General features: G+C 35.5%; 1 protein-coding gene across 1 annotated transcript; it reads right to left on the bottom strand.

Moving 5' to 3' along the window:
- Nucleotides 1–1656: 1656 nt before the first annotated feature.
- On the bottom strand, nt 1657–12803 carry LOC120088784 (probable prefoldin subunit 3). The gene is made up of 6 exons (XM_039046225.1): nt 12553–12803; nt 11856–11913; nt 5491–5568; nt 3259–3378; nt 3049–3150; nt 1657–2196 (listed from the first exon to the last, which is right to left on the bottom strand). Exons 1-6 carry the CDS (start codon nt 12699–12701, stop codon nt 2116–2118), a joined length of 588 nt encoding a protein of 195 aa, XP_038902153.1. The 5' UTR covers nt 12702–12803; the 3' UTR covers nt 1657–2115.
- Between the last annotated feature and the right edge of the window lie 218 nt (nt 12804–13021).

The following is a 13021-nucleotide window of genomic DNA, read 5'->3' as shown; positions in this document are numbered from 1 at the left end:
CATCTCTTCAAAAAAAAAAGAAAGAAAGAAAAAGTAAGGCAACTTCTTTACCACTTCTTTATACTTTTTTAACAAACATGAACACAAGTTTAAGCTAGTTTGAATAATTCCAACACAAATCCTCTTTTTAGTTCTCCTCGTCTGAAAACAAACCCTGCCGAATTGCATATTCAATCACACTGTTCAACGCGAAAATCATAATTACAAAAAAAACAAGGTAAAAGAAGAATGAATTAATATAAACTTTAGATTTCAAAAGTGGAATCATTTTTTTTTCTTTTGGGTTTGTTGATGATTTTAAGACGATCTGCTTCTAAGGTGTCAAAAAGTTGAATAATTTTCACACTGACCCATCAACCATCATACATAAAACAACACATAACATTGCCATTAGCTTCCAGATCTTACAACCCTTTTTAGGAACCCTTAAATCAATTTTTTATTCGGTTTAAATGCTACTTTGATCCTTGTACTTTTGATTTTTGTTCATTTTCGTCTCTTTACTTTCAAAATATTTATTTTAATTCCTTTACTTTTAACTTTTGTTCATTTTGGTCCATGTATTTTTAAAATGTTCGTTTTAGTATTGTACTTCCAAAAAGTGACCATTTTGGTCTTTTTATTTTTATTTTTACTGCCATTTTAAGGGAGCAAATCAATCATTTTTTGAAAGTTCAAGAAACAAAATGGTCATTTTTTTAAAATATGAACTAAAATGAACCAAAATTAAGAGTATAAGAATTAAAATAAATATTTTAAAAATACAGAACCAAAATGAACAAAAATCAAAAGTACAACGACCGAAGTAGTATTTAAACCTTAATTTAATTGGACTTACATCACCAATCCACTATTGTTCAGATATCTTTATCTCACTTCATTCTCTTCTCTTCTTCCCTTGTTCCAACACTCACATTTGATCTTTCAATTTTAAATTTCAAATTTTTGTTTGGATCCTTGATTTACATCTCAATATAACAGGAAAAGGATAACCCGTCGTTTCCGTTTGAGGAGATCTAACTATAAGTTTAGTGTTTTGAATTCTCTAAATTTTGAAAAATACAGTATGCTAAAATGTTTATTTATACCAGTTTTATATTTAATAACTAAACCATAGATAAAAATGCGCAAATGTCAACTAGTTAAGACATGTACCATAGATTAAAAGGTTAAAAATTCAAATCTCACCAATCTCATATTTTTTAAATAAAAGAAGCTATATAGTATGCACAGATATTTATTAGGATTATTGGCTAATTTGGTAATTGTAATAAAAACAATAGTCAAAAGGAAGAAAAAAAAAAAACAGAACAAAAAGGGAAAACGGAAAGGGGGGAAAAAAAGGCAGAGAAGTAGACAAAATTGGAGGATCCATGAAAAGGATCATATTCATTGCTTCTAAGACAGTATATCAAAATGTGTGTGTGCGTGGGATATCAATATTTAAAAGTACATTATGAATTACATATTTTACCAAGTAATATTGTAATTCAACCAACCATGCTACTTTTTCAATGAACAATCAGATTTTTACCCCACACAAAAGCACATCTTATTATGACATATTTGAGGACTAAATCACTTCTAATCATGTCTTTCCTCATTCATAATCAATTTACTGTTATTTTTTGTGTAAATTAAATTGATTTTGACTCCTTATTTTAAAGTAACTTAGAATACCACAAAAATGATTTTAACAATTTCAACATACACAGAAAGTTATGAAGTCCCTAAACCAAGGGACGCAACCGGGACACCCATCATCCTGAAACTTAAAGCAATAGAATCTAACAACTGTAACAGGACAGGCAAGGCACAAAAAAGCTTCCTAATATATATATTAAAAAAAAAATTTTAAAAAAAACTCATCCTAGATATAGGCATCGCTTCTCTTCTACAATGGCTTTTTTTTGTTGGTTATGGGGAGTATTATCTCAAAGTGTAGGTGTGATCAGAACCCACGAATGAAAAGGTTCAAATTTTTTTTGACAATGACAACCAAATGGAAAATTTGAACGGCCTAAATTCAAAAGGTATGGATCAAGATGGAACTGCCAATCAGGAAATGGATTCTCTGCCAACAATGGAATTTTTTTAGGGCTGGCCATGAAAACCTTATGAGTCTTCTACACTGCTGCCAGCTAGCTGAACTCGACGCTGATGAACGTCCCAGTTGTAAACACGGGCTATCGTCACCTGCTTACGACAGAATTGTAACAAACTAATGATTCATTAAACATGACACACCTCATTATCAACAACAATTACCTATATAATATGTACTTGAAAGTTGTGTTCATTGTGGATTGTATCAGAAAGAGTAGTGAAAGACTTATTATACACATATTAAACGTTAAAACCTTTTAGACAGTAGACAGTTTGGAGATTAAACTTGTAGTTTAACTCTTTAGCTTGATATAAATTCAAGAAAACAATTGTACAACCTATAGAACAGATCCTATTCAAGTATGATCGTCCCTTAGCTCCATATGAATATATTTTATCTTAAAATTATTTAGTATGATTGGCTACCTACAACAAAAGGTTAAGAATTGAGACAATATCGAGTCTCGGATAATATGGCATCCAAATCAGAAAAAACTAAAACTTCATTTAGTAATCATTTGGTTTTTTTTTTTATTTTTGAAAATTAAGCCTATAAACATCTCTCTCACCATCAAGTTTCTTTCTTTTGTTATCTACTTTCTACCAATATTTCAAAAAACTAAGTCAAGTTTTGAAAACTTAAAACATGCCGTTTTTAAGAACTTGTTTTGTTTTTGAAATTTGGCTAAGAATTCAACTCCTTTACATAAGAAAGATGAAAACCATGGTAAGAATTTGAGTGAAAACAAACACAATTTTCAAAAACTCAAAACCAAGTGGTTACCAAATAAGTCTAAGATATATGAATGTCTTCCTAATTCACATTCATTTCCAATGGTTTATACTGCCTTATCTTTCAAAAGGAAGCTTTCACAGTATTACGACTTCCCCAGCAGAAAATTTTCACCCGCCGACTAGTTTGCAATAGAAAGGGGTGCTAACCTGAGTTATTGTCACCTGGTCCCTCAAAAACTGTAGATCGGCAACAAGAACTTCTAAGCTTGCTTTAGCATTATCCAGATTCTTCTGTAGGAGGGCTGTCGCCTGCACCAGCAAACGTGAAAACAGCCATAACTAGTGTCCTTTATTCCAAAATTGGATAAGAAATGGAGAAAATACTTGAAGGGAATTTTCTTTATAATTATCTGTAACCTCTTCACATGAATAATCCAGCATGACATTTGCACCAAGCCACAGACAAACTGATTCAGTTTCCTCGATGCGAGCTCGAGAATATATGCCTTCAGAGATCTCAAAATCTGCTACAAGTGGCTGTGCATGATAGCAAAAGATAAACAGATCTCGAGAAAATTCTAGTTTAAGCTGGTACAAAAAAAAAAAAGGGAATCCCAAAACTCGATGCTGCCTAGAACTTTAAAAGTTGAAGCTTATACTCTGAGAGCATAACAACAAATCCCCAAGCCACCTGCTAGCTAAGGCTATTCAACGGCAAACCATAGTTCTATACTTTTATTTTAGCAATTAATAATCGTCCAGTAATCAGGCCTATCAGATTCTTATGTTATAGCCTGTGATCTTCAATTTTATCATCTCAAATTCTGAGCACTGCGTATAAACTACAATTTCATTGAAAAAGTTGGATGAATATACAATAAAATAACGGTTATCCAGAGTATAATAGATTAATATAACTTGTGCAACTAGCTTCTTTTTTTCCTTTCCTCTCTCTATTCATCTTTTTCAGCAGGAAATCATACGGGAGTAGCACTCAAAAAAGTTGGTTTTTTCATTAAAAAAAAAAAAAAAAAAAAAAAAAGATTAGAAGAGGGAAAAAAAAAAAAAAGAAGAAAGAGTAGCATATCCAATGGGAGCAAATGGTATAGAATTAGAAGTTGAATATCAAATTGCAAATAATGTTTTAAAAACTTTAGGCACATAAAATTGCAGGAACTGTTTGGGCCTTGATTGCAAAGGCAGAAGAAAGATAAAAACAGGACCCTTTGTTTTAGTCAGGTGCATGATAGATAAACATAAATAAAAATTTGAATGTGTAAGAAAATAGGATTATGGAAAATTAAGAAGAGAATGCATGTTAAAGAGAATGTTTGAAGATATAGGCTTTTAGATCCGTTGTGAAGAGGGAAAAAAATGATAAACACAAATATCAATTTATACCCTTGAATTTGAATGTTGTATCAATTAAAATCCTAAACTAATAATTGTATTAATTTAAATCCTAAACAATCATAAGTATACCAACATATAAATTTTGAAAGTTGTATCAATTGAAACCCTAAACTAATAATTATATTAATTTAAATCCTAAACAATCATAAGTGTACCAACATACACCCTTCATTACATTTTTTTTTTTGGATAAACATCGTGGGAGAGTTATAATTTTTTCGATTAAATAATTTAAATCCCTAGACTTTTCATACACAAATCAATTTAGACTCCCAATTAGAATTTCTTAAGAAAATCCTTCTAGTATCAATTCTAATTGTGCATTTTGTTAGTCCGATACTTGAAAAAGTCTACACACGTGTAAGAATTAATGCATGGATGATTTTCAATCATAATCTTAATAAATAGTCTAAATTAATCTAATCGTGACAATTTAGGAATTTAATTAATACATTTATAAGTCTTACACAATGTTTTCCAAATAGAATTTGGAGGAGAGTGTAAATTAATACACTTACGAAAGTTCAAGGTTTTAATTGATACAACCCCAAACGTTTAGGTCCCGTTTGGTAACCACTTGGTTTTTGAGTTCTTGTTTTTCAAAATTAAGTCTATAGACACTACTTCCACCTCCAAATTTCTTACTTTTTTATCGACTTTTTACCAATGGTTTAAAAAACATGCCAAAATTTAAAAACTAAAAAAAGTAGCCTTTAAAAATTTATTTTTGGAATTTGGAATTTGGTAAGAATTCACCATTGAACTTAAGAAAGATGCAAATCATGGTAAGAAATTGGGAGGAAATAGACTTTAATTTTTAAAAACCAAAAACAAAAAACAAAACGGTTACCAAACGTGGCCTTTAAGGATATAAATTGACTTTTTTTCCAGTCTATATAGCTTTTTAGGCAATTATATTTATGTCTTTAAAAAATAAGTTGAGGTAAAAAAATTGGCACATGCATCTCCCTTCAGGAAAGCAAGCACCCATAGGAAATTATTTTAAATTGTCGCTTCAAAAATAAATTTTAATGTGAGATAATAATAGTATTATTATTAATATTATTTTGAACAAAAGACAACTTTTCATTGATGAAATGAAAAGAGACTAATGCTAAATGGAAAAAAAAAACAATATGAAATAACATTATAATGCAATTCATTTACTCAATTTGAAAACCACACATCTATGACATGGTATAAATAACCAAAGCTATCGAAGACAAAAGGACGAACCTCACCAGTTGCTGCATCCTTCTTTGCTTGTAAAGTAGCAACTATATCCAAACACTTCTTTATGTCTGGGATCTTTGCCTAACAAAAAAGGATCGAAGGGTAACAACAAAGGATGACAGTTAGGCCACGAGCAATATTAATTTATGATTACATAAGACTAAGTAGCTACAAATTAAATATTGCCTTGACCATATAATCAAATACAAGCTACACATTTTCTAAGATTGAGTCCCAGTTATTCTAAGGAATTTGCCTAACTATAATGCTAAGAGCCTAAGGCTAAGGCACATAACTACTTCATTAAATCAAACACATAACAGCTACACACACAAGACGTACATGTACCTTAGATTAGCCCAGATATTATTGGATATTAATAATCTAATTTCAGGGCTCACAAATGTAATCGTGTTCTCTGCCAATGATCATAAAAGAACTTGTAATTTCTCAAACTCCATCCTCCTTTGTTTAGAATAATCTTGATGCCTAATACCATTTATTGTTTAACTTATACCCTGATTAGATTGAATAATGGACTAAATTATAGAAAATACCCATGAACTTTGACCTTCATTTCAACTTCATGGTTCACTTCACAATCCAGGGTTCAATTCTTTTTTTGATGAGAACAATCGAGGGTTCTATTCTTTTAGCTCCAAAAACCAAAATCCTGGGTTCAAAAAATCTCCCTCTCTCTTCCCTTCCGACTAAAATTTTCACTTTGGACTTCCCTCATCCAAATTCCCAACTTCATGGTTCACTTCACAATCCAGGGTTCAATTATTTTTTTTATGAGAACAATCAAGGGTTCTATTCTTTTGGCTCCAAAAAAATCAAAAACCCTGGGTTCAAAAAATCTCCCTCTTTCTCTTCCCTTCCGACTAAAATTTTCACACTTTGGACTTCCCTCATCCAAATTCCCAACTTCATGGTTCACTTCACAATCCAGGGTTCAATTCTTTTTTTTATGAGAACAATCAAGGGTTCTATTCTTTTGGCTCCAAAAATCAAAACCCTGGGTTCAAAAAATCTCCTTCTTTCTCTTCCCTTCGACCAAAATTTTCCCACTTTGGACTTCCCTCATCCAAATTCCCAACTTCACTAAAATTTCAGATCAGAATTCCACTTTAATTACCATTAAATAAAATAAATAAATCAATAATATCTCCCCAACTACCCAACATTCAGATTCATATTCCCCTCTCCTCAACCACTTCAAATCTCAATCTCAATAGTCAATCCTTCATCATCTTCAGTCTGATAGCTCTCGGAAAGAGCTATTTTTACATTCTTAGTTTCCTTTGCTTGTTATGTTTTAAATGATTAAAAATATACATTTTTGTGGAATTTGAACAAATCATTCATTTTAGAGTGTACATGCTGTTCGGGGTATATTTGGAGCTATCGGATGTGAAATCAGGCACCCGAAGCTTCAAGGGAGCGAAATTACGAAAATGCCCCTAGAGGGAGTGCAAGACTACTCTTGCTCGGCACCCTGCGCTGCGCGCAAAGGCAGAAGCATGTGAATGAGGGAGCGCTGCAGTGCTCCAGATTTTGACGGAAGCACGCAACGCACACACGGGGCATGAAAGGATGGGGCACAACAATGGGCGATGCTGTGTGCGAGGCAGGCCTACGGCATCAAAGGCCAGAGCGTAGCTGGGCTCGACAGCAGCACCACGACGCTCGGCTAACCTCTATATATATCTCTTCATTTTTTGGGGTTTTGCATGGAATAATAATGCTAAAATCGATGGAGGCCGAGGAGAGACAAAATTTCCTTCTACTTCCTGCTTCATTTAGCATCTTTTTTTTAAAAAAAAGGAAACAAGTCTCTTTATTCATTAAGAAAATGAAGTGAGACTAATGCTCAATTTACAAGGAATTCATAAGGATCAGCAGGTGCACCCGGGCATCTCAACTAGGTTGACACCCCCTTAACACCCCTCATCACATCCTAACTCTAGAAAAGCCTTTAAATTAAGCGATACAATGGGAAACAATACTTGAAATGATAACGAGAGAAACTGGAAAATCGTAACAAGAGACAACAAAAGACAACTAAAAACAAAGCAATGAGAACTTCAGAAAGCTGGAGAAAGGAATGAATGCCAATTTAGACTGATTTCCTGGCTAGAGTATGTTGCAAAGGATTTTGAGAGGGAGCACAAAGAGAGGCTTTCAACTTGGCAGCTTCAAATCTTGAGAACCACGGGGTTTCCTTGTCTTGGAAGACTCTTTGGTTCCGTTCAAACCATAATTCAATTAACACAGCCTTGACAGCATTGACCCATAGAATCTGGTGCGATTTCTTGACAGCCAGCCCTATCAACAGCTGCTGCACATTTAGGCTAAAATCTACTCCAAAGGACCAGCTCAAATTGAAGATATTGAAGAGCGAAAACCAGCAACTTTGTGCATAAAAGCAGGTAAACAAATAGGTGTTGTTGGTCTTCCCCATTCTTCTTACACAAAACACACATATTGGAGGAGAGGTAGTGGGAGGCAAGCTTCTTTTGCAGCACACTTGAGCAGTTTAGGGATCCAAAGGACTATGTTTACTCTCCTTGGACTTTTTGATTTCCAAAGAGCTTCATAAAGTTGAGGATCAATTCGGAGGGCTTTGCGAAGGAAGTTGGTTAAGGATTTAACCGAGAAGGCTCCATTGGGTTCCAAAGACCAAACCTTTGAGTCCGGGCGATCTTGCACCTTTAGGTTAGAAATGAGACTTAACAAATCTTGAAATTCAGTAATCTCTTCATCTTTTAAGTACTTCCTAAAAGAGATGCTCCAAGAGTTTGTGGTGTGATCCCAATGCTCTCTCACAGAGCCGTTTGGATGAGTGGCCAGTCTAAATAATATGGAAAATTTGGATGAAAGTGGAAGATTGCCCATCCAAACATCAATATTCTTTCTAAGATATGCAACAGTTTATTAGGAATCAAGAAGGAAGACATGTAGTAAGTGGGGAGGAATCTTTTTAGAAGCAATCTTTTTGAGGAATCCCCTAAACCTCTTGTGTTTCAAGTAACTATCTTCATTAAGGCCCACCGAGGATTCTTCAACACTTTTCCCTTTGATCAAGCTAAGATGAAATCACACTCTTTTATAATGGAATGTAGGGTCTGTGGTACAACTGACAAATTTAGAGGGGGGGTCGGGAAAATGCTTTCACTAACCTGTGAATGTTCATCCGGGAGGAGGATAAGCTGACCTTAGGGAGAAGTCCATGCTTCTTGATTGTCATCGAGTTCTTTTTTATCTTCAAACATCATTAATATCCGACTCCCACTGCTCACACTAGCCAACAAGTCATCAATCTGGTATCTTGGAGAATGGAGAGGGGAAAATAAACTTGTTACGGCTGGAAGGAATTGGCTATCTGTACAGGTTTTATCACTTCGGGTGCAGTGTAGAGAAGGTTGGATAGGACTTCCCATCAGGCCTCAAAGTTTGAGGATTGGCTTGTAGTTAGCACAACTTACTCAAGAATATCCAGGTTGGAGATGGCTGACTAAGGTTTTTGAAAGCGTGTTTCTGATGAATGTCTGGGGAAAGGTCGTAGCCCAATAGATTCGTTAGTCAAGAATTGTGATGCTTGAATGGCTTAATCCTTTTCACCTTTTGGAGTCGTCTGTGGAGGAAGGAATAAGAGAGCGAGGCCTTCGGCTTCTCTAGTGATAATAGCTTGAGTAAAGACTTCTCTCAAACTTGGTTGGAGACGAACCGGCTTTCTGAGTAGGAAGATCGGACCTTCGGATTTCCCAAGTCAATTTTGGCGCCTTTGTGAGAAGAATTTGAAGGGTCACGACCCTCTGACTTATTTCCAATCAATAAATCATTTTTGGCGCCTTTTTTAGGGGAAGTTGAAGGGTCACGACCCTCTGTAATTATTCCTTTAATTAAATCTTTGTCCTCTGCAGACGGCTCTGAAGGTCGTTGCTCGGGAAGATCAAAAGGCTGAGGCGTGAGGTATGAATGGGGGGGCGGCTCAGAGGTCGAGTGGCCTCTTGACTTCTTGGCCTTGGATTCAATCTCTCTCATCTTGCTTTCTTTATTATCCACAAAGACTCCTGGACTTCTAGAGAACTTAATGTTGTAGTTGGAGGGAAGTAGGAAGTTGAATTTTGAATTTAATGGATCACAATAAATGCCTTCGTCACATTTAACTTCATTTATCCGAATTAAATCAATGGGATTTGTAAAGTCAGATTCAAATAAATCACCCCTGACCTTACTAGGAGGGTTGGTTATTGAGATATCTCCGAAATTCAAGTAGATTGATCCTCTTTTTTCATTTGATATTTCAATTGTTGCTAGGATAAAACCACAAAGATTCTCCTTTACTTTAATTTTGGCCTCTGAAACATTGATCAAATTAAGTGTTTCCATAGCAATGCTTTCTAATCCCCCAAAGTATTTTCCAATGGCCTCAAAAGTCCGCTTGCACCAATAATCGAGGGGTAAGTTCTTGATAAAGATCCAACCCCCATAACCCCTGACATAAGCTGGTCTACCATGGGTGGAGTTGTTCCATCTTTCGAATTTCAGATGGAAGGAGCCAAATTTCTGCCACTTGCCTGAGAAATTATCTAGTTCATCCAATGAGTCTCGATCCATTGTTACCAGGGCATTTTCTGCAAATAGAGGATTGATAATAACATTAGATTGAAAGTGGTCTTTGAGTGCCTTACATATATCAAGCCAATTATCGAATTCAAAAGACGTGAGACAATCCAAAGGTTAGAGAAGTCAGGTTGGAGCACATCAGCTTGCTTGATCACCCATTGATGCTGCCTATTCTGTTTTTTGACCACCGAAACAGGGGAGACAGGGGAACTCTGGTTCCTTGGGGAAGTCTGCGGCTGAAGAGGGGAGCTCAGTGATGGCTTGTCTACAGCTGAAGGGGGGGATTTGTTCTCAAAAGAACACAAGTTTGATGAGGAATTCTTGAGGCAGCCGCTGATACACATCTAGATGTGTATAAGAGACAGAACCTAGACTTACCACTATTGCTACGTCTTTGTAGTGATAGGAGTAGTCAATATTATAAATTTCTTTTGATTTTTAGTCTTTTGGGAGCAAGGTCCCCACCATTCAATGCCATACGAATAAGGAAAATCTTTCATTAGTTTCCCAGAAGCACTTTTCCCCAAATCCCATGAAACCTACTGTTAGGAGCCTGAATTGAAATCAACGGATATAACCAATTCCTTTGAAAGTACCGTTCGACTTGGTTTCCTTCAAGATCCCTTGAGCTCGGTTAATTCGAGGAAGAGGAACACTTCTAGTGAAGATTGTTATGGAAGTGCTCAACCGCTCATAATGGGATTCATATAACTGATATAACCACCTTCATCATATTCAATGGAGGTCCCACCATTTGTTTCACTCCAATAAGGAAAATCTTCCATTATTTTCCCAGAAGCACTTTCCCACAAATCCCATGAAAACTACCATTAGGAGCCTGAATTGAAATCAACGGATATAACCAATTCCTTTGAAACACTGTTCAACTTGGTTTGGTTCAAGATCCATTGAGCTCGGTTAATTTGAGGATGAGGAACGCTTCTAGTGCAGTTTCTTATGGAAGCGCCAAACCACTCATAATTGGATTCAATTAACTACTTGAATTTCATCTGCCATTCTTTAATTCTTTTATAGAAATTCATCTCCCAGTTGTTTTGTTTCAAGTCAGATAATAGATTTATAGAAATTACGGTCTTATATTTTGCCATCTCTTTGGTTCCGGAATTAGAGCAAATGTGATCTATGATTGGTGTTTGTGTTCTGAAAAAAAGTCGACTGATCAGCCTCAGATGGTGAGATTTTGGTTAATCTTCGGATTTGAGGGTGGATTTGTTTGATCTAAGTTGATAAAAGATATTAGAAATAAAACCCCAAATTTTGAATCGATTCTTGAAGTTGATGTTGGTGGCTTAGGTTGAGGAATTCCATTTTGTTTCATATTGTCTACGTATTTGTCTTAACAATTAAAGCGGCCAAGCCTTCTAGCACTGGTGTTCCATTTGTTTCATGGAGGAAGAATTTGCAGAAAGAGAGAGAGGAAGAAGAAGAACAAAAGTTTTCCATCTAGCTAATAACAGTAAGGGTTTTCTTTTTTTTTCTTCTTTTTTCTTTAAAGGCCAAGGGAAATATTAAAAGTTCATGGGTATTATTAAAATGATACAAAGTTCAAGGATAGTTTCTATAATTTCAATTTTAGTAATATGATGAATAGAAAACTGACAACGTTATTTCAAAACTACATAGAAGAGGAACATATACAACCAAAATCCATAAAAACAGAAAGCAAGTACCCAAAAATTAAAAAATTAAAAGAAAAGGGAAAAAAACATGAAAACCTGCAGGTCTCTTTGTTGAGCAAGGAGCTTCATCTCAACTAATTTGTATTGCTGAAGTCTGCATAAGATATTTGCAGAGGATCATAAAATGCAAAACTGTACGCGGGGGGTGGGGTAGGAAAGAAGTTGAATAAAGCAATATTCATTCGCTACAATCAACACACGATTTTTACGTGTTCAAGATTAAATGCTACTTTAAGCGCAGAAAATGTTCGAGATTAACATCAATTGCACAATAACAAAAATCTAAGACCTAACTAGGGATTATAGAGTCGATATGAAGTTGAGAAGCTCAAAAAGAGGGCTCCAAATTACGCAACGTGAATCACCCAACAACTGGTTAAACACCAAGAAAACAACAAAAGAAAAGATTCTAGAAAGTCTAATAAACTCTCAGCCACTAGAAACTCGTAAGGCTCCATAAAAGTAAAGCTGCAATACAACGACTAGTATCGATAAACAAAAAAATCGAGTTCACTAACACATATATCGACTCCTCAATATCTTGATTGCAACCTACAACTTAGAAAAGGACTTCAAAGTACCAGAAAACAATAATCAAGAGCACATCAACACATGCCAGCAAATCACTGCATATTACAGAAAGCGAAACACAGATTCAAAAGCATCAAGTAGACGCGAACTACACCGCCATTTCGAGATTTGAATCAAGCCGGAAAAAAAACGAGGAGAGTACCGCTCTTGAAGAAAAGCAAGGGCGGATTGAACATCGAGTTCTAATTGAGAGAGATAGGTACGAACGTCCTCCACGAACTGAGCTGCCGGAATTCCTCTTCTGTCGGTGACGACGGCGCCGGAAGGAGAAGAAGACGATGCGGAAGCCATTTCCGATTGGGGGAAAAACCCAAAACCTCCACAAAAATCAAAACGACCAGTAAATTGCTCTGAGTTTGTTTACAGGGAAATGAGATTCAACGCCGCAGTTGAGCGAGAATAATGATGACGAAACGACGTCGTACATAGATCATTACCGTGATTTGAATGTCTGGCCCAATATTTAAATGGGCCGAAAATCTGGGCTTGGGCTGCCAGTACAAAATTATTGGTTTTGGGCTGAAGGCCTAATGGATTGGATTTTGAGCTCGAAATAACTCAAACTATTGAGCTTTCCGGGTTTATTCCATTGAGCAGGCTGCATCTGGTTC

This window comes from Benincasa hispida, chromosome 1 (genome assembly GCF_009727055.1).
Source record: "Benincasa hispida cultivar B227 chromosome 1, ASM972705v1, whole genome shotgun sequence".
Lineage (NCBI taxonomy): Eukaryota > Viridiplantae > Streptophyta > Magnoliopsida > Cucurbitales > Cucurbitaceae > Benincasa > Benincasa hispida.
Note: the sequence above shows the minus strand (reverse complement) of the source record. Positions and strands in the feature narration are given on the sequence as shown.